General features: G+C 42.8%; 1 protein-coding gene across 1 annotated transcript in view; it reads right to left on the minus strand.

Moving 5' to 3' along the window:
* Nucleotides 1–265: 265 nt before the first annotated feature.
* The window catches only part of LOC126441766 (sodium channel protein Nach-like), a 193252-nt gene continuing 170670 nt past the window's right edge, over nucleotides 266–22847 (minus strand). Inside the window, 2 exon segments of the mRNA XM_050090691.1 lie at nucleotides 266–449; nucleotides 5590–5792. Of these exon segments, the coding sequence (XP_049946648.1) occupies nucleotides 266–449; nucleotides 5590–5792 (387 nt within the window).

A 22847-nucleotide genomic window follows, 5' to 3' on the forward strand; every position in this document is an offset into this window, starting at 1 on the left:
TAATGATCGGCATATGGTCAACAAACGATGTGCGTGGTCAGTCCACTCCACGGTATCAAAGCAGAGTAGACAAAATCTTAAATTACTAATTTTCTCTCCCTTAGTGGTAAATTTATCTGTGCCATGTTATAATTTAAACTTATATTTTTTCGTATTTTTTACTTGGCTGCTTCTTTTAATTAACGGAACTCCATTTAATTTGCTCTTATCAAAATTAATCTTTTAGCTACCACTAAAGAGCGCCACACGAAATAGAGAAAACTTTCTATTTCAACATAATAATTGACACTGACTTGAGCGCGAGCGCGGCCACGTCCGGGTAGAGCGGCGCCAGCTCTCGGATGCGCAGCTGCACCAGCGGCAGCAGGAACTGCAGCAGCAGCGACACGCACTGCGGCTTCGGGGAGTCCTTCAGCTGGCCCAGCACGCCCTCCGTGTCCTTCCGGAAGCTGCCACAAGTCGATGTCAACTTCGCTCACACTACTCTTACGTCTAGCTTATTACCTGCTCCTTTTTCACTGCTTGCCGTATTTTACGAGCTATAAGACACTACAGATAAGACACCCTTAATTTTTAGCATTTTAAAAAAATAACATTTTTACCATTTTTGTTGTTAGATTGCAAAGCCTGACTAAAAAAACTCTTAGCTTATAAAACCGAACTGACCTTTAAAATCCCGGAAAATCGTCATCTGAACTTTCTGCTTCTTCTTAATCTTCTTCGTCATATTTGTCCTCATCATATATAAGATGGTCTTCACTGCTATCGAGTGTGTTACTTATGCCGCACTTCTTGAAAGATTTGAGATTTAACAATAATGTCTTCCCTCACTCTAGACCACTACTGTTTTACCTAATGACACACTTGTTTGATTGTAGGTCGTTTTAAAGCTCCCTTGGTCGTGAATTCTTGATGGGCTTCATCCATAATCCATTTGTTCCTTTCTCTCTCATATACACTTTAAATGTTTTATTTATCAAAAGGTTGGAATTGTGAAGGAAGTCCTCTCGGAATAACACCAAGCTCTGTATTTCCCTGTCTGAATTTCCTTTTCACAGAATTTTTCAAAGTATCACCAATCTGATCTAACACAAAAAGACAACTATTCTTCAATAACGTATCTTTCCTTCTCTCCCACACTCTGTTAATCAATAATTTGATACCAGCCTTGCCCAGCTAATCCTTGTCATGTACATGAAAAAAACTCCTAGCGATATTTCGGAAGGTTTTGGCATAGTTTTGCTACTGAAAATGATCATTGGATTAAGCTTAGTTCCGTCAGCACAACACGAAAGGACAACAGTGTAGTGCATTTTTTCATGTCCACTTGTTTTTAAAGTCACAGTTTTAGCATCTTTCATGGTATCAGTTCTGTTACTCGGCAGATGAAATGTCAGAAGGGTTTCGTCCATATTTGCTATTTGGTTTAGTTCCACACTAATTCCCTTTCGATGTTGAATAATAAAGCGACAGGGGAAGATAATATTTTCTCTTCATAATTTTGTGGCATTTTCTGAGATAATTTGGTTTTAGTTCGCATGCTATGTACTTGACGCTTTATAAACCTGTAGCATCAACCAACTCCACCCTTAAAGTCTGTTAAGTTCCACTCTAGTGCTAGCTTACGAGCGCGTATTTGAATCGTTCTTGTATTAATTCCAATGCCATTTTGACTGTGTCCTTGAATCCATATGTCATATTCTATTTTTAGACATTTTGCATTCAGTCCTATTTTTGCACATTTAGTCTTCCTCATTTTTCTCATTTCCTCTTTACTAGCCCGCCAATCGCGATGGTTTTTTCTATCGGTGGACGGCTGATACATCGCTCAACTGCTCTGTTTCCACGTTCTTCTGCATATGTTATTTCTTTCAATTTATAGCCCTCATTTTTTCCCATTGCGAAATTAGCTACTAGCAAAAGTATTGTTCTGCTATCAATGACACAAATCACTTTCTATTCAAGTTCACTGGCACCGTAGAGTCCAATGACGCATAATAATGTTCTGGGTTTGTGATGGCGGGGCGAGAAGGAGACGTTGTTAGCAAACTCATGTTCGTCGCATCGGTGCACTACTACTGTCAGATAGAGATAGGTTTCCCGCTGTATGGAATATATGGCCTTTTTTAAGAGTAGTGGGAATTTTGAATCAAACAGTGGACATTTTTATGCTAATTTCGAGTATAAGAAGTGCCTGAATTTTTGAGACAATTTTTCTAAGAAAAAGTGCGTTTCATAGTCCGTAAAATACGGTATATGGACAGAGAGAGAAGCGTTGTTGTCTTCTCCTTTAGTCATAATGCAACTATACTTGAAATGTTAATGCTACTTTTTATACGAATAAATATGACTCCATCAGTAGCCAAATTTCAGCAAAGTAGACGAAATTTATGAGGACGAAATTCACACTGAGAAAAAAGAAAAAAACAAAACGCTGAGCTGAGGCTATAATAAGTGTTAAAACGGATCATCCTATACCCGGACAATCATAACTGCTTGACATAGACCTCGCGTTTCTAGTATGCATACTAAAGGGACAGACCCTAGAGTTAATACATTCTAGGATGTTTTACAGCTATCACGGATGCTGGTGTAAATCAATTCATTTTCTGCTCTAAAACAAAAGTTGCCGTCAGTATTTCAAACATATTTACGGCAGCAATTTCAGGTGGTACTATTTGAGCTGGTAAAATTTTCGGAAGAATCCACACATCGAATTTCCGATACGTCGCATAAGTGATCACTGCAATGACGCTATATCGAACGTACAATATCGATATTTTGATGTATCGGATCATTGATATGTCACCCAGGAAGACTCTTATTTGAAAAAGAAAATAGTTGTTAGGTTCAAAACAGGAAACTGTTACTATTTATATTTATTCTTTGAGAGGTAGGTCATTGTTGATTTACACACAACTTCTATCAAAAATTTTCACTGTTTTTAAAATCAAGAATATTTGTTATAGAGGATTAAATATGTTAGAACTGTGGCAACACAGTTATCAGAGGGAAAACAGTATGCTAAATTGTTAAAGGAAGTGATAGGTTGATATGAAATTTCCAGAGTCTTCAAACAATAGTTAATTTGGTAATAGAGAGTATTGTATGGACACAATTTCTATAGAGAGGTCCACGTTTGTGTGTAGCGAACAGATTCAGATGGATGAACGTTGCAGTAGTTACTCAAACACGACATTTACACAGGTAAGTTGGCGCGCAGAGCTCATAACGTCATTTGATAGGATGTGTGAAGTACGGTGAAAAATAAGGTGCTGTGCAAAACTTAAGCACGACAGTAACTTTCGCATTATATGTCACTGCCAAAGAACATACAGCGATGAAACTTGGGAGCTGGTAAAGTATAGTACAGTACAGAAGGTAACTGAAAGAAACGCGCAATAAGACGAACAGAAATTACATTTTATGATGATCCCCTGGACGTTACAAAAGGCGAGCACTTGTGGGATGTCGCAGCACGCCCACATGCATCAACGACCATCCGGCAGTTGTCAGCCACACTGATGGAGCAACGGAGCGCAGTACCACAAGAACTCCTTAGCGACCTTGTAACCAGCCTGGGATCACGTTGCACAGGATGAACTGCCGTCCGTGGCAATCAAACATCATATTAAGAACAATTTGCTGCCTTTTATAATGTCTACTAGACCATCACAAATCGCGTCGATTTCAGTGTGATTATTGTCTTTAAATAAAATTATTATTTCTGCTCGTCTCACTTCGTATTTGTTTCAGTTACATTCTGTACTACACTAAAGCATATATTTTTATGTGTGGTCCAAGTTACTTGGCAGAGGCAAATCACGCGGAAGTTATTCATATTTTCGTCCTTAAGCTTTCACAGTTGTGTACGTCCAATACCCACTTCAAGAATGTACAAAATAAAATGATTAAAGTCATATATATTGGGAAAATGCTTCGATGCAGTCGCTAAATCGGCAGTGAAGTGCACACTCTGACACAAAAATAAGACGCACCAACAAAATAACGCGTTGGTCCACCTCTGGCCCTCAGGCAAGCAGTGATTCGGCTCAGGACTGATTCACAGAGTTGTTCGATGTTCTCCTGAGGGATATCGTGCCAAATTCTGTCCAACTGGCGCGTATCATCGTCAAAATCCCGATATGGTTCGAGGGCCCTGCCCATAATGCGCCAAAAGTTCTGAATTGTGGAGATATCCGGCGGCGTTGCTGGCCAAGGTAGGGTTTGTCAACCACGAAGACAAGCAGTAAAAAATCTTGCCGGCGGCAGGCAGGCATTATCTCGCCGAAGTCTAAGACAAGGATTGCTTGCCACGAAGAGCAACAGAACGGCGTAGAATATGGTCAACCTACCGCTATGCTGTAAGGATGCCACGTATGACAACCAAAGGGGTACTGCTATGAAAAGAAATGGCATCCTAAGCCACACGGCTGGTTTTAGGGTCTCATGGCAGGCGGCGGTCATTTCGGCACTCCACCGCTGTCCGGGGCCTCTCCAGACACGTCGTCGGCAAGGAATCTCATTTAGTGGAGTTGTAATGTCTACAATGATGAGTCTCGCTTCGGACCGAGCTCAGATGACCAGCAAAACCGTGTCTGGAGACGCTCCGGACAGCGGTGGGATATCGAGCTGACTCGCCCCCTTACGGCTCAACAGCCATGACTGCTGGTGTGGGGTGCCATTTCATATCATAGCAGAACCCCTCAGCTTGTCATCCGCCACACTATTACAGCACAGCGGTACATCGACCATATTCTACGTCCTTTAGTTGCCTTTCAGGGCAAGCCATTCCCGGGCTTACATTCCAGCAAGATAATGCTCGCCCGCACATTCTACTGCTTGTTTTAGTGCTTCCCAAACCCCAACTTATCCAGCTAGGTCGCCGGATCTCCCGCCAATTGCGAATGTTTGAAGCATTAAGGGCAGGGAGCTTCAACAAGTTCGGAATTCTGACGATCTAACGCGCCATTTGGACTGAATTTGGCACGTTATCCGCCAGGAGGACACCCAGCAACCTGTGTCATGAATGCCAAGCCGAATAACTGCTTGCGTAAGGGCCAGAGGTGGATCAACACAGCCGGTCGGAGTGGCCGAGCGGTTCTAGGCGTTTCAGTCAGGAACCGCTCTGCTGCTACGGTCGCAGGTTCGAATCCTGCCTCGGGCATGGATGTGTGTGATGTCCTTAGCTTAGTTAGGTTTAAGTAGTTCTAAGTCTAGGGGACTGATGACCTCAGATGTTAAGTCCCATAGTGCTTAGAGGCATTTGAACCATTTGGATCAACGCATTATTGACTTGTTCACTTTGTGAAGCTCTTTCTCGTGAACAAATCATCCAATTTTTCTGAAATTGTAATCATTTGTTTACCTGTACACGTACACCGCATCCAGTTCGGATGATTTCTTGGTTGTGCGTCGTTCCTTTGTCTTAGAGTGTACTTATGTACGCCGGTTTTATTTCTACATAATATCGATAATTCCTGTAAACCGTTGCTATCTTTAATAATGAGAAGAAAGGGCAGTGAAAAGTTTCACATATCTGTCCGTGCACCGTTAACACGGAGGGAAGACGAATTGTGAGCTCCGTACTTTTCATAGCGCAACAGCGCGGCGCGGCAGCGATTGTCGTTGCGGACGTCCTCGAAGAAGTCTACGATCTGGCGCAGCAGGAAGGCGTCGGCGCAGGCGAGCGCGTCGCCCACGGCGCAGAAGGCCGCCTCGCAGAAGCTCAGCACGTCGCTGTCCTGCAGCCCGCCCTGCACCTGCTTCACCGTCACCACCAGCTTGCACACCTGCAAGCGCACCCAGCCACACCTTGTTCAAAGAGGAACCACTGCAAGCGTAAATGTTACTATACTCTTCAGACATAGAAACTGAATATCCTCTCATGAGCTGTCAGCCCAACTACGACGTTTTCCACTCAAAGCAGAAGAAGAATGGGCAGCGATAAAATGCAACGAGATAGATACCCAAATTGATTCATGATGTCTCGGATGCGGCACATATACATGTAAGCATTCACTGTAGACAGCACGAAATAAGGAGCACGATCGTTAGAGACGAGTAAGGTCATTGAGTAATGGAAGCAAGAAATAAGAAAATGAAAACATTATTTGGACCACCTGTACAGTTGACCGGGAAAAACTAGGTGCGCGAAGATGACAGGAAAGATACAATAGTCTTTTCCAAATTTCAAAACGCTTTGTACAAATTCATAAGGAATAGATACCCAGGGATTGATGAAATACCAGCGGTACTCTTGTGAGCATCAGGCCAAAGCCTTGAGTAACAGATACAAAAGCTTGCAAACGACATTTATGTAACTGACAAAGCTCCATCAGATTTTGTAAAGAATACAATTACTGTACACGTTCAAAGAAAGCAAGAGCAGACACACGCAAAAGTTACCGTGAACTCAGTCTGGTTTTACGTGCTTTAAAAACACCCAGAGTAATACTTTATCAAAGAATGGTGGGAAAAATTAAACAGATTAGGAGAAGATCAGTCTGATTTTATGATTTTAAGAGGAACAGGTGCGCCCGAGGAGCAATATTTGTGCTGCGGTTAGTAATGGACGGTATATTTAGGGAAAACAAGGAAACAGAGATTACATTCATAGATTTGGCGCTATGGAATGGAATAAAATGTTTTCCATTCTTACACCATGTGATGTCAACTACAGGAACAGAACTGTAATCCACTCTCTTTAGCCCAAGCAAAGTGTAGTATCAGCATTTATAGAATGAAAGAACGGCCCAAAAGCAGGAAAAGTGAAAAGTTGAGTTGCTCATTACCACCATTAATATTTGAGTTATACAGGATGTTTTAAAGTCTTTGCATCAAACGTCTAGGTGTGATACACCTTGTCTTGGGGAACAAATTATGTTAGAGACACTGACGCTTCCCTGCAACGTTAGGCGTCTTTTAAAATTAGTTAGCTACGTCGTGCGTATGCGATGTGTATTACCTACAATCCAGTCACCTGCTCCGCATGTCAGACTGTGGCATAGCATCACACTTGCTCTGAGAGGCAGTATCACACCAACGTACGTTGCAATTTGAAGAGAAAGTACTAGGCACAGATGAGGCGAATCAGTCAACAAGAGCACAAGCGATCGCAAGAGATATGGACGTCACTCACACCTTCGTGTGGAGAGCGCTACATCAGCACCCTTTACACTTGCAAGAGGTACAGGCCATTGGAACAGCTGACTCCGAACATCTTATGCGATTTTTACATTGGTTTATGTAGCAATGCATTGCCGAGCCATAGTTTGTATAATGTCGGTTGTTTACAGGCGAAGTGGTCTTAGCGAAGTGGTCTTACGAGAGACTGCTATATGAATACCAACAACACCAACGCGTGGGCACAAAAATACCCGTGTAAAATCGTGGTCACACATCACCAATAACAGTTTCCAGTAAACATGTCGGCGGGCATCGTCGGCGAACTTATTGTCGGACCCTTTATTCTGGCACCTCGTCTAGACGGCCCAATGTGTCACAACTTTCTGGCAGATGTCGTACCCAAGCTGCTAGAAGATCTTCCACTGAATGTACAAGTGAAAATGTGGCTTCAAGATGACTGCGCCCACAATATTTTAATCACTGTGTGGGTCAGCACCTCACTGCCACGTTTAGTGTGAACTGAGTTGAGACAGGCGCCCTGAGCCATGGGCACACATTCACCTCGACCATGAACCAGTTGATTTCTACCTGTGTGGTCACATCAAACGTAGCTTGTGTATTACGCCTGTACACCACAGTGATATTCTAGTCGAACGAATACAAGCAGCACGTAATGCCATTCAGACCACTCCTGGCATCTTAGAAAGAGACCGCAACGGCTGTAATCAGGTGGAAGTTCGCCACTTTGAGCACCTGCTTAGGTTCATGTTTGGTGTTGTTAATATAACATGAGCTAGATGGATTACTTTTATGGCATAAGACTGGATTCAAAATTTTGTAAACCAACGTAACACTTCATTTCCATTTTTATTCAGTTTAATATGTGTATTTCTTTAAATGCTCTGCAGAAAACAAGCAAGGAATACATTAGTTGCTGCGGCGGACAGTAAATTATCTTTTTTTTACTTTCTTTACAATGTATTTTGTCCTGGAGTTCGCTTGTTTTAAAGGAGCGTTTCCTTCATGTCTTGTTGTGGTACCCATAGTGGAAAGACGTGTAGTTGCTCAGAAGAGAAGTGGATTGTTGTGGAAAACTCTAGAAACTCTACTGCTTTCCTGCGTTTAAAATAAAGTAGTTGCCTCGGCCTCGTTTGGAAATTAATCTGTGGGCTTCACTGAGAGGAAATTATCCCATTATCCCCGAGAGACGCTTTAAATCGTCTGAAAAGTTACTCCCCTTGTACAAATATGACGGATCAGTTCCAGCACACAGGAAGCTAGTGGAAGGAAGCAACTATGAAAGAAGGAAACTACAAGAACTCATAAGAATCAAGGACGACACGACTTCACAAAACTAGTGTGGTGTACTAATGAGGCGTACTGCATGCTACCTATCCCAGTGAAAGAGCGATTTTCAACAAGAAAACCTTAAGAACGAGTAGCTGTAAGCAGAGTAAGATATTTTAAATGCGAAACAGGAAGTTTAATTTTGCTCGGTCTAGCCCCTTTCACGTGGGTCAGATGACTGGGTTACAGACAATATCTATTACATACACTTGCTGCGGAGAGCCTCCGCCCTGCCTCCTCTCAGGAGCATAGTCAATAATAAGCAGAATTTACTCCCCGTGACTTGAGTTATCACCCCCATACATCTGACTCTGTGACTTTGAAACATCCTGTATACTGAAGAGACTATCTCCGTTTTGGAGTGATTGTTAATTGTTACTCATTGTGTTGCTAATATTACTTTTGTTGTAGCCTAATTTATCCTGCATAAGACAGCTGCTGAGAGCAAGCAACCCACCTGAATACAGCAACAGCTTTCTGTGCTAGGAGGTTCGCATTCTGGCACCTTTATGTTGGACACCAAAGTTATTTGGTGAATATAACACAGCCTTTCTACTATTCAGTAACAACTGGTAGCGTTGAACCGTTTTTTGTCCTACAGACGACTCAACAACGCGTTTCGACAGGCAGTTTTCTCATCATCAGGTTGTAAGATTCAGCTTCTGAGCTTACACACTAAAGGTCTACCTTATTAGCTGAGTCTGAGAACCTAATGATGAGAGAGTTGTCTCTCGAAACGCGTTTTTGTGTTGCGTGAAGACCGGAAAACGATTCAATGCTATCAATTTTCACTGTTAAATTATTACAGCGACTAAGCGACTACGTCACATAATATTGTGTTGTTTACAAACGCCTACCAAGGTGAAAAGGAAGGTATAATTTTTGTTGTGCTGCAAATTAAAAAAATGATTACAGTACGTAATAACGAATTGATTATAAAACTAACGTCCTATATTATGCAATGAATTTAACTCAGTTGTCTCGGGTTAGAGATCTCCGACAGAGTTCCAGTTCGGAGGGAAGGAAAATATGTGGTATTCTTAAATTGTATTCGCACGTTGTCGTCACATAAATTGAATAACAATAAAGTTTCCGTAATTTTGAAAAGTCAGCAACGCCGTCAGGACGTCCATTTTAGTAACTACATGAATATCGTCTTAAAAATTTCCTTCCGCAAATAAAACTAAAATGAAAACATTGCACATGGCTTGGAGATCACACTGGTGGCAATTCCAATTCTGTACACTGAAATGTGATTTAGGTGTGTGTTCTAAGTGGGACACGGCAACCCTGCTCCCCGCCGTACGTGTTCCTACCGAAGTGTCAATCCTAAAGTAAGTTTGAACAAATTATGGTTAAAATATATCGCACTGGAAACAGTACTCCACAAGTATGGCATGTTGTTGGATCATCCTACGTAAGCAGGAGTTCTTGTGTCAATGGTAAGTATCCTGTTCGTAACCTGGAGAGCATCAATTTCATCGGCGAGTCTGGGAAGAGATTCACCACCCCAGGTTGGTGGTTAGCTGACAATCTACACGAGTGGAGAGCTTCACGTAACAATCTTTGGCTTTGCGACCAAAAGAAGAAAGTGTTAATATTTTGTGAATGAATCTTAAATATGGCTGCGATTTCAGCAGCTGCGTGGCAGTGAAGTCGAAGAGGTTGAAAAAAAAATTAGCCAACCAGTTGCAAATAAACATTTATTGGAACACGTGGCCAATGTTTCAACAATTTTAAAATTGTCTTCTTTAGAAGCTGTAATAGTTCTAAAGTTACATTAATGGCTACAGAATTATTTTAAACAGATCAACTGTAGCCAAAAGATCATATGATAAGGGTACTCACTTATTACATCAGATTCTGATTAAGTACACTGAGTAAAGCCAAACGGCTCTTGTCATATTCGATATCCTTCTTAAAAACACAAATAATCACAAGTCATGACTTGGGATCTGTAATCTAGATGGCACCACTGTGCTCTGTTATACATAAATCAAGTTTTGCGTCTAGAAGAATCTTATATTAATGTACGACTGCACTTGCCATTTGATCTGCACACCTGTAATGCTATAGTGCTGCAATTCAAAATCATGGCTTGTGGTTATTTTTGTTTTTAAGATAGATGTCGAATATGACCTGAGTCTTATGGTTTTATTCAATATACTTAATCAGAATCAGATATATCGTACAATCTTCTGGCTAAGATTGTTATGTTGTTCTGCTTAAAACAGTTTTGTAACCATTAATGTAATTTTTAGGATCTATTACAGCTTTTGAAGATAATTTTAAAATTGAAATTTTTTGGCAGATTAAAACTGTGTGCGGGACAGAGACACGAAGTAGAGGCGTTTGCCTTTCGTGGTTAAGTGCTCTCCCAATTTTTTTTTTTTTTTTTTTTTTTTTTTTTTTTTTTGGTATCTCATTTTGTTCGTTCTATTTGTTCGGGACGGGCATCCCATGACGCTTGTTCACATTCATCGGTGACTCATTAACTCAGTTTTTCTTATTCCAGAGGGAGCTAACCCTCTGACGGAACACGCTGAGCTACCGTGCAGGCGCAACTGAGCTTACCACGCACGACGCAGGAACCGTCTAACAGCTTTACTCCCGCCTGCACTTCGTCTCCAACCTTCCAAACTTCACAGAAGCTCTCCCGCAAAACTTGCAGAACTACCACTCCTGGAAGGAAGGATATTGCGGAGACATGGCTTTGCCACAGCCTGGGGGATGTTTCCAGAATGAAATTTTCACTTTGCAGCGGAGTGTGCACTGATATGAAACTTCCTGACATGACAGAGCCGAGCTTCTCTGAAGCTTGGAAGGTAGGAGACGAAGTACTGGCTGAGGTAGACCTATGAGGATGGGTCACGAGTCGTGTTTGGATGCTCAGTTGGGCACAGTCTGAATTAAGCAGTTACGCGGCACGGACCTGTTGTCCCGGCCGCGGACGAGCGTGGTAGAGGAAGTGTTGACATCGCTGATATTCATGCGTGTTGTTGTCTGACTAGATCACCATGGCACACAATTTCAGAAAGACTACGCTCCAATTTACGTTTGACAACAAATATGCTAGACCCAAGGCTTTCGAAATAGAGCGTTTTTTGAGGGACGAAGTTCGTTTACCTGCTACAAGCCTAATTGGAATACACCTACCCATTGTAAGCAGTACAAGATACGTCAAGATGACCGATGAAGCTGCATGTGAAAGGATCATTCGGATATTTGAATTGCCGTTTGAGGTACCAGAATCGTTGCGATCATATGGAACAGTACTCAGTCATATGCCTGAACGCTTGGCGAGGTTTAGCACCTATCCCGTGCCAATCGGCGTCCAATAGGTGCGGATCCTCCTTAACAAACATTAAAAAGCACTCCGTCTTCAGGCCACGAGTGGCCTACCGGGACCATCCGACCGCCGTGTCATCCTCGGTGGAGGATGCGGATAGGAGGGGCGTAGGGTCAGCACACAGCTCTCCTGGTCGTAAGATGGTATTCTTGACAGAAGCCGCTACTATTCGGTCGAGTAGCTCCTCAATTGGCATCACGAGGCTAAGTGCACCCCGAAAAATAGCAACAGCGCATGGCGGCCTGGATGGTCACACATCCAAGTGCTGACCACGCACATAAGCGCTTAACTTCACGGGAATCGGTGTAACCACTGCGGCAAGGCCGTTGCCTCCTTAACAAACATATTCCTTCATATTTATGTATTGGAAGATGTCGAGCTATTGTGATTTACGATGGCCAGCCACGCACATGTTCTGGCTGTGGTGGAGGAGAACATATCCGCTCGGAGTGCATACAGCGCCGCATCACGCAACTGCCACGTGGAGAAACGTCACAGCGAGACTTTCCCACGCAACTGCCGATAACGTACGTGTGGGTGGCCCGCCGGGAGGTGTTGCCGAGTTCAGAGCGTAGCACGGACGTGTTGACGCAAGAGCAGACCGAGTTAGTGGAGCATATAGGTGACACGGAGAATGCCCTACACCCACTTCATGGCAGATGAGGGAGGCACCTTCCGCACCCTCGCATGTAGCACGCGGCATGGAAGTGGAGGTCGAAACAGTGGCGGCAGCAACGGACCAACGAACACAGTGAGGCGTCGACCACGACGGCAGAGGGCAGGACGCACAAACAACGATCGCCGAAGCGTCGCAGAAAGTTCGGGTGACACGTCGTAGGGGTCACGGAAGTTATCCGAGCCGAATAAACGTCTGACATGGAACACGTACCTTTAGAGGATGCTGAAAAGATTCCTTCAGATCGTGACCGGATGTCCTGCCTTTCAGTCGGTCCCTCTTCATTGACACCGACTGCCCCGGTACTGCCAACGGAGGAGTCACATGGAATGTCCCGGCAGCCAAATCGAAATGCAGCAGGGGGCGTTTCTGGGATTGATGACTAACGCGGCTGGGCAGAACCAGCCGAAGAGATACAGGAATTGGCATCCCCACTTGATGACGACTCACTTATAGTATGCACACCACAGAACGAAAACAGCGGAGGGCAGCCAACTGGCGGGCACCCCCTGAGCACGAGTAGTGGACCAGTGGACCAAGTCTATGGAGTTCCCAATGACATGACACGAGCATGACGAAGACGACGGACCAAGCATATAAGGTGGGAACAGTGAACATTAACACCGCACGATCACTTGCAAAGGTGCAACTTTTCCGGGACACGATTTATGCCACAGACTTGGATATTCTGCTGGTGCAGGAAATCTGCAATGCTGCCTTTCCCGACGTGCTTGGTTACAACACTTACCTAGCGCCGACTCCAGATATAGGACGTGTACAGCGATATTAGTTCGGAAAGGGATTCCGGTATGTGACCTCGATTACCTCCCTTCGGCTCAGGGTATAGCGATGACCGTGAACGGCATTCGTATTGTCAACATCTATGCACCCTCCGGATCTAACAATCGACGGGCGCGTGCGCAGTTATGCTCGGAGGAGATTGCGCTCCTATTCCATGGCAGATATGACTACATTTTGGTAGGAGAGGATTTTAACTGTGTTCTCATACCAAAGAATCAAACCCCTAATTTGAGCTCCTGCTACGCAATGCACAAGACCTGCCGATACATGGTACTAATGGATACGTGGGAAAAGATCCAAGGGCAGCGAGAGGGCTACACATTTTATACTAGCCAATCGGCGAGCAGGCTGGATCGAATTTATGTTTCTGACAGATTAAGAGATCACGTGTTGGCTACTGAACCCTGGCCCACAGCTTTTAAGGATCATCTTACACATTTATGCACGTTAACCCTCCCACGGCAGCGGGTCTGACGGAGGCGTAGTTCGTGGAAACTTAATTCATCCTTATTTAGTGGATCCAGAATGTCGCCAACGGATCGAAGAAACATGGCAGACATGCACTCGTCATCTGCCGATGCACCGTACGGTTCTTTCATAGTGGCTGAAATGTGCAAAACCGGCGATACGAAGAGCTCTCATAACATATAGCAAGGAAAAACCGAGATGGCACCGAGATGAACTTCATTCTTACTACATGGTGGTCCGTGACCTGTCCTCCAGGGAGTTAAGCGGAAGTCCATCGCATTCAGGCGTGCATTTTATCGATAATGAGACGTCGATTGGTGGACTTTCGGTCCGTGTTCGGTGATTGGACAACGTCGATGGAGAACGTATCTGCATGCATCATGTGTCTAGGGGGCATGCGCGTAATCGTCTATCCTTGATCACAGAGCTCCATGATGGTGATGATCGGCCCTTGACGTTACAATAAGACATTGCTGCTGGGTTTCTGGAGCATTACCGCCTCCTTTTCACTGGGACGCCGACGGAAAAACGGATAGGAGAAGAAATTTTGCGTCAGATGCAAACGGGGGTGGATGGTCCGGAAGCAGAGGCGTTATTGCAATTGCTAATGGAAGATGACACTCATGAAGGGTGCGTTGCATAAATCCCCTGGCCCAGATGGGTTGACACTCGAATTTTATTGCGAATTTGCAGATTTGATGAAGTCCCAATGTGTGCAGGTGTATAATGAGTTATTGAGCCCTGACGCGGACGTCCCTTCGTAGTTCATGGCGGGGCTGCTTATACCAATACCGAAATCGGCAGGGAGTGTCAGCGCCCATCAATTTCAACCGTTCACGATGCTCAGTACTGACTATAAGATCTTTGCGCGAATGTTGGCGGCAAGGCTCAAGACTGTAATATCCAAGACATTACACCAGACCACGCTTGTCTAGAGGTTCGGAGCAATATCCATTCCATCCTAGGCGAATACCGTGTCATCATCTCCCTGACGGACGCTCGTCACATGTGAGCAACGTTCGTATCAGTGAATTTTGATCGTGCCTTCGACAGGTTCAACCATGATTTCCTTGGCTCGATCATGCGACGCATAGCTATACCTCAGGATTTTATTACCGTCCTTATGCCCCTCCTTCGCGGCGCTCCTTACTCTTACAAGCGTCCGATTCCGTGCGAGTTCCTTCACGTGTCGTGCATATGCCGACGATTTGATGATACTCGTCCGGTCAGAGAACGAAGTACGTAAAGTGACTGACCTTCTTACTACGTATGCAGTAGCGGTGTGTAGCAGGGTCGACATGAATAAAACGAAGATTATGCACATTGGTCGGGGGCTGGATGCTCTGCACAGTTCGTTTACGACTGTGGATATCTTGCGACGGTTAGGAGTATTGTTCAACCGATCGCTACGGCAATCAGCGGCGACGAGCTACCGGCGTCTGTTCCAGCACGTCCAACTGCACGTACATAGCAATTCCCTCCGAACCCACGACCTGCTCCAAAGGGTGAAATACACTAATGTTCATCTGGCCTCGCGATTGCCGCACCTGACACGGGTACTGCCAATAAAAAATGGTTCAAATGGCTCTGAGCACTATGGGACTTAACTGCTGTGGTCATCAGTCCCCTAGAACCTAGAACTACTTAAACCTAACTAACCTAAGGACATCACACATATCCATGCCCGAGGCAGGATTTGAACCTACTGCCAATACCACATGGTATTCTTGACAGGCTAATGGCGGCCTTTGAATACTATGTCAGCTAAGGGATGCTGTTTAAGTTCAAATTAGAGACTTTAACTCTCCCACACTATTCTGGAGGGCTTAATCTCACGAGTGTGCGGAACAAGGCTCTAGCTCTATACCTGCGAGCGACGCTACGGACATGGAACCAACTGCAACATGGCATCGCGTCGGCGATCCTGGACGTGTTTCTTCGTGCGTCTTCTCAACCGCCGGTGGCGGTAGGCATCATATCGCCTTTTTCTCACGTCGCGCGGTTCTTTGTTGATTTTAGTTATGTTCATTTACAGATACCTTCTATAAGGATCCCCACTACTCGAGAGATATATCGATACTTGAGGCGTCATCATTGCAGCAATGTTGTCGAACTTCAATACCCAACGAGGGATTGGCGACAGATTTGATGAGCTGTGAATGCACCTCCTTTCGCCACGGCAGCGAGATCGTCTTGGTACACATCTTCAACTCCAAGACAGCCACCCGCTGACGACTGTACGACATTCACATAGTACATTCCCCGCTCTGCCTTATATGTGGCATGCAGGACACCGACAAACATTTTCTGCAGTGTGGTAAGGCAAAGGGGTTTGGCGGCTGACGCAACGCATCATGGCACTCCTCCGACGCACCGATGACTCCACGATCACGACGGACGCTTTATCTTTCCCAGACGCTGTCTTTTTCCCCTCACAGAGAACATCGACAATCCGCTGGATTGGAGGGCAAGTGGTTCAAGTGGCTCTGAGCACTATGGGACTTAACTTCTGAGGTCATCAGTCCCCTAGAACTTAGTACTACTTAAACCTAACTATCCTAAGGACATCACATACATCCATGCCCAAGGCAGGATTCGAACCTGCGACCATAGCGGTCACGCGGTTCCAGGCTGTAGCGTGTAGGACTGCTCGGCCACCCCGGCCGGCGGGTTGGAGGACACGCATCGAATTACGTGCTCTCGCGGATCGTGATATCGGGCATGCACTATTGGTATTATCTACTAGAACAACACGAAATCACCCAACGTCACTCTAAATACAAAACGCACTTCGTGAACTTCCTAGGCAGCATGTTTCATGACCCTCCCCCCCCCCCCCCCACCCGCCCCCGGAAGCTGTGGGGAGTCTTAGGTTTACGCAGTTTCGCGGAATAGGCTATTACTCCCAGTGAAGTGACAAGGGTGTCACTTCGGCCCTATATTCCTTTCCCATCTTTTTCATAAGTGATTGTTTTTCCTGGGACATTAAAATAAAATAAAAATAACAAAAAAAGAAAAACATAAATGTACAACGTTTCCTTCCCACTCCCTCTCCTTAGGGGTAAAAATTAAAAAAGAAAGAAAAGTTGGTGAGCATGTAATATCTCTTTATATTCGATGAATTATTCAGATACAATTCTACCCTTGAATGATGTTTACTAATTTTCTATCTTCATATTCGCAGAATCCATGCGAAAAGTAGTTCATACAATAGCTATGCCATGAGCGCATAAGTATTCTTTGTAGTACTCTCTCTGGTGGTTGTTAAAAAAAAAAAAAAAAAAAAAAAAGAAGAAGAAAGAAAGGGGCTTCCGAGATTGTCTTCGTGCCGATTAGCCTGAGCTTGGTTTGGAAGAACTGTAATCTAATTATTGAGATTTATGACAGAAGATAACTGAGACGAAACTGTACGATTAAAAAGAAAATATATATAGATTGCTCCTTCAAATAAAAGGTGTGTATTTGAAATTTGAGAATTAATGATATTTATCGATATATTGCGTAGTTGTTAATCAGAAGGGAACTTCCGAAAGACTGGATACGAAACTGCATTTAATAATCCAAGAGCTCCATTACTTCTTCGGAAGGTTGAACTTCATCAAAGCCAAATATCCGCTTGATATGAGGTTTCCCGACTGATTATACAACGCTCCCAAAATTACGAGGCATTTTATTTGTACAGATGAGCAGACTGCCGCAAAGCACGAGCCTGCAGAGAAGAAGAATCATCGCCTGATTTCAGAGTCAATGTGAGTGACTGAGCTATGACTGTGTTTCCTATCATGAATGATTGATTGCTCGAACGAATTGAGAGCTACGGAATTACGTAGAAAAGAAGGAAAAAAATACAGTGGCGCCAGTGTGACAGGACTCTCTTGGATTGTTATATAATATATGTATTTTTTGTTTCATGAAAACCAACGAGAACGAGAGGTAACTAATCTGATGAGAGATTCGATGCCCATAGTAAAAGATTGCTGATACCAAGAAACGATTTCAACTAGTGGACAACACCGAGACTTCAGAACAAGACCAGAGAAATCTAATTTTTTTATCCTGTAGTTAAAATAGTTTGAAATCAATTTAGAAAGAACTTTTTTCCAGATAGTAGTTAGATTGTAGAACTGTATATTGTGTGATTTTCGTATCTGGGCGTTGAACCTTATACCAACTGTGAGGTAATTTGAAAGTTAAGTGTGTCTACGACAGTAAATTTGAAACTGTATTTAGTGATTAGAATCTGATATTGACAGTTATTTAATGGTATTTACTAGAGCGGCATTTAAAATGTCATTGAATCAGCAACGAAAAGTGCAACAGCCTTCAGCTGTTTGCGCAGGAGCAGAGGCCACGGATAGCAATTCTGAGACTGTTGTGGCTAGCGGTAGCAATATAAATAATCCCGATGGTTCAGAAAACATTCATACAACAGCTGATCAGACTGTTGTTGACACATTAGTTGTTATTATGCAACAGTTGTCTCTATTAGCCGAAGGCCAAGCGGAGGTAAAACGAGACTTATCCGTTATACAAAATGAACTCCAAAATCAACTAGCCGAAAATCAAACAGAATTACAAAATCAGTTAAGAGCAAACTTTACCGAATTAGATCAGAGATTAAATACCCAGACACAGGAAATAAAGGAACAGGCGGAAAGGACCGAACAGAATCTTATTGCTCGAATTGAGCACGTCCGCCAACAATGCCAAGAAAACAATAGTAAATTAAAAGCGGAACTAACCGAATATGTATCCGTCAAAATTGACACGATACAAAAACAAGTAGAACTGTTTCCTCAAGTAATACAAGCTCAAAAGGACATACAGTGTTCCGCAGCTATGATACCAGAAATAACAGAATCCCAAGATAATCTAAAGAAGCAATTTGACGAAGTGAAGGAAAAACAGGAGACAGTGGAACATAGAATGAATGTACTTGCGGGATAGTTTTCAGAAATGACATTAGAGCGGCAAAATTCTCCTTCGGAAACGATAGAAGAAACTGAAAGTAGCTTTGCAGTCAATTTCAGTGAGTTCCGAGGAGAATTTTTTTAACAAAGGGTTAAAGGAAGTTCGAGAACAACTTGGCGAAGATTTCTCGCGTTGGAAAGAAAATATCGAAAGATCACTAAATCTCTCGCAGGAGGATTTGGAAACACCGAGAAGTAGGAAACAACATTCTCAATTTGGGCGTGAAATTCCGTCCATGTCAAGATCCGATGTAGACAGAACTGGTACGTCACAAGTTAGATTCGATATAACGGATAGCCACAGGGAAGAGTACGAACCAGGATGATTTTTGGAATCGTAGTACCGTTGAGGAAAAGATGATTAAGCAGAGACAATTTCAAATCTTTAACCCTGACAAAAAGAATGTTCATCCTGTAGTCTTTATTCGAAGTTTCAGAGGTCTATTTCCACGATCTTGGACAGAATGGCAAAAGATTAGTTTTGTATCTGGATATATACAAGGATCAGGAGCATTGTGGGCATCCGAACAAACAGCTTCTTGTAAATGTTACAAAGAATTTGAGCAGGCTTTTCTAGCAAAATATTGGTCTGCTGGAGTACAAGAAAGACTTAGGCAGGAAGTATTATATCCTGAGCCTTTCTCATTTTCAAGAGGATCTCTAAAGAGATATTTTGAGAAATACATTAATAAATCTTTGTATTGGGATGTACCGATTCCTTTGCCGGATATACTTAGAATACTCAAGTCCAGACTACCCACCAGTATAAGGATTCAGCTGTTGTATATAAATGATAACGATATAGACTCATTTATGACTACGCTTGATCGTATTGATATAATTGAGGAGTACAATAAAAGGGCAAGAGAAATTTCATATCAAAGAAGAGCAATAGGAGCGAATCCGAGCTGCAACTTGAGTGGGAATGGCAGTAATGGTAGCAGTAACAATAATCATAACCAACTACACTCTCCGAGGAGACTTAGCAATGGACAAAATGCAAACAATAATTATTACCATAATGGAAACTTTATTAATGGTGCAGCGAGGGGCTATTTTAGGAACAGTTGGAATTTTAATCGATATAATCCAATGTATGGCAACACAGGACAGTTCTACCAACACCAGCAGAACAACAACAATAATTACACGAATCAAGCAAGACAACATAGACAGAATTCACCACAACAACCGATAATCACTGAAGTAGCTGAAGAGATAAATACCAATCGGACCAATAATCAGTCAAACTAAACATGACCCCATCGTGCCCCGGAGGAGCGGTCAGGGGATCTGTTAGGGGCGAAACAGTAAAATTACAATTGTTAAGATATAATGATGGTGAGCTGTTGACTGAAGAGTTAACAAAGGATTTAATAACTTGTCATAATGATAGATCGAGTGTTCCGGTATCGGAAGTATTTGTTGAAATAGAGGAAGTTCCAACGAATGTGATATTAGACACCGCCGCTTCCGCCAATGTCACCTCAGGCGCTCTTTTTCGGAGAATTATTAGGAAGAAGAAGGTACCAATTTTGCCATTACAGAACTGCAAAATCATCGGAGCTGTTGGAGCACGCTCTCCCAATGTCAAAATACAAACACAATTAGAGATGAAAATGGGAAATGTAGCAATAAAATGCCCGTTCCTTGTAGTGGAGAAGTTATTAGTGGACTGTATTCTTGGTATTGGGAGTATGCAGGAGTACGATTGTCAGATTGATTTTTTGGAAGGAATAGTTAAATTTAGATTAAATGGAGAAGAGATAGCACTGGATTTAAATAGAAAGGAAACTGTGCATGAGAAATATTGTCGCGGTGCCATAATTCAATTAATTGACACTACAAACGGTCGTTGGAAGGAGCTTTCAAAGGATTTGATACAACAGGAGGACTTTAACCAAACAACAATGATAAAAGCTAGTGAATCAAATCAGCTTACCGGAGAACAAAGGCAGCAGCTTCATTATTTGTTAGAGGCATATGAAGAGATTTTTGATGAGAAACCAGGAATTATTAAAGGGTATATTTGTCACCTACAAGTGAAGCCACATCAGACTTACTGTTACACTCACTATCCGATCCCCTGGCGTTTAAAACAATCCGTTCAAAGGGAGATAAATAGAATGTTAGAATGGAACTTGATTGAGCCATCAACTAGTCCGTATTGTTCTCCGCTCTTAGTCGTCCCAAAACCTGGAGGTAACGTTAGATTAGTTCTGGATGCGAGAGAGATTAATAAAATAATAGTACCTGTAAGAAGTCATCCGGAAAATATAGATGAATTAATTCAAAATTTCCAGGATGTTTCGTACTTAACTAGTGTTGATTTGAGAAGATCGTACTGGCAGGTCCAAATGGATGAAGAATCTAGGAAATATACCGCATTTATCTATGCTGGGAGAAGTTACCAATTTAGAGTTGTCCCGTTCGGACTTAATATTAGTGCCGGAATATTTATTTCAGCGTTGGATTATGTTCTTGGACCAGAATTGCGTAGTCGTATAACTGTGTTTGTTGACGACTTATTAATAGCCACGAAAACACGGGAAGAGCATTTGCATATTTTGGAAAGGATTTTTGCTGTTTTCAAGAAAACCGGAATTACAGTAAACTTACAAAAGTCTCATTTCGCTTTACCACAAATTAAGTTCTTAGGACATATGATAGATGCGAAAGGTATCCTGCCTACCGAGAATAAGATAAGTGCAATTCGAAATTTTCCATCACCACGGAATAAAAGACAGCTGAAGGGATTTATAGGTATGGCATCGTTCTTCCGTCGTTTCATAAAGACTCAAGCCATGAATTCTGAGGCATTAAACCGGCTTCTACGGAAGGATGTGCCATGGCAATGGACTGAAGAATGTGAACTAGCTTTTCGAGACATTAAAGACCAACTCGTTAACGCATCCTTATTATATCACCCTGATATGAATTGTGGATTCTGTCTGTCCACGGATTCATCGGATGTTGGATTAGGTGCTTGTCTCTTCCAAATAAGGAAAATAAAAGGGGTACCAACATTCTGTCCGATAGCATTTGCTAGTCGAGTGTTATCGCCCTGTGAAAGAGCCTATACGACCACAGAACTTGAAGCACTTGCGGTTATCTGGGCATTCAAGAAGTTTAACTATTATTTATGTGGTTCGAAAACGATTGTGTATTGTGACCATCAGTCACTAACCTTTTTGCAAACATGTAAATTATTACATCCTAGACTGTCACGTTGGACAATGACACTACAACAGTACCAATTTAAAATTATTCATGTGTCTGGCAAAGAAAATATTATTGCGGATGCGCTGTCAAGATCCCCAGAAGGTTTAACGCCGGAAATAGAATCAGTAAACACTTCGGATTTTCCAGTATTACTGTTGCAGGACAATATCTACAAGACTTATTATGTACATCTTTGTAGAGATACGGGAAATTTACAACGAAAAGACCCTCGATGGAAGAAGATAATTCAGCTAAAGGAACAACAAAATTCAAGGGCTAGTTTACATCATTATAAATTAGTAAATGGAGTATTATTCTTCAGACGTGGGAAGGACAACAATCCACGGTGGTGTGTATGTATCCCGAAGGAATATGAGGAAAAATTAATTTGGTTTACCCACTTATCATGGGGACATTTTGGTGTAATTAAATGTGTCAATAAAATAAGAGCATACTGTTATTTTCCGAATATTCGGAGAAAAGTGCACCAAACAATACAAAACTGTTTACTCTGTCAAAAGGTAAAACCGGATAATAGAGGTTGTAAGCATGTTCTGCATTCAATTATTCCACGAGAGCCAAGGGCGTTAATTTCGTGTGATATCTGCGGCCCTCTCCCACGATCAAGAGGAGGAGTCAAATTCATTGTTGGATTCTTTGACGTGTTTACAAAATATGTAAAACTATATCCATTAAAGTGTGCTACTGCCAGAGCTGTTGTAGGGAGATTGGTGCGTGACTATCTTCCGCATGTAGGTTTACCGAAAGCCATGATTACAGATAATGCCAGAATTTTTACTGGATTTAAATGGAAGCAAACACTAACACAACTTGGTATTCGACAAATTTTGACATCATGTTACCATCCACAAGGTAGTCCAATAGA

The sequence above is a fragment of the Schistocerca serialis genome, chromosome 1, assembly GCF_023864345.2.
Source record: "Schistocerca serialis cubense isolate TAMUIC-IGC-003099 chromosome 1, iqSchSeri2.2, whole genome shotgun sequence".
NCBI lineage: Eukaryota > Metazoa > Arthropoda > Insecta > Orthoptera > Acrididae > Schistocerca > Schistocerca serialis.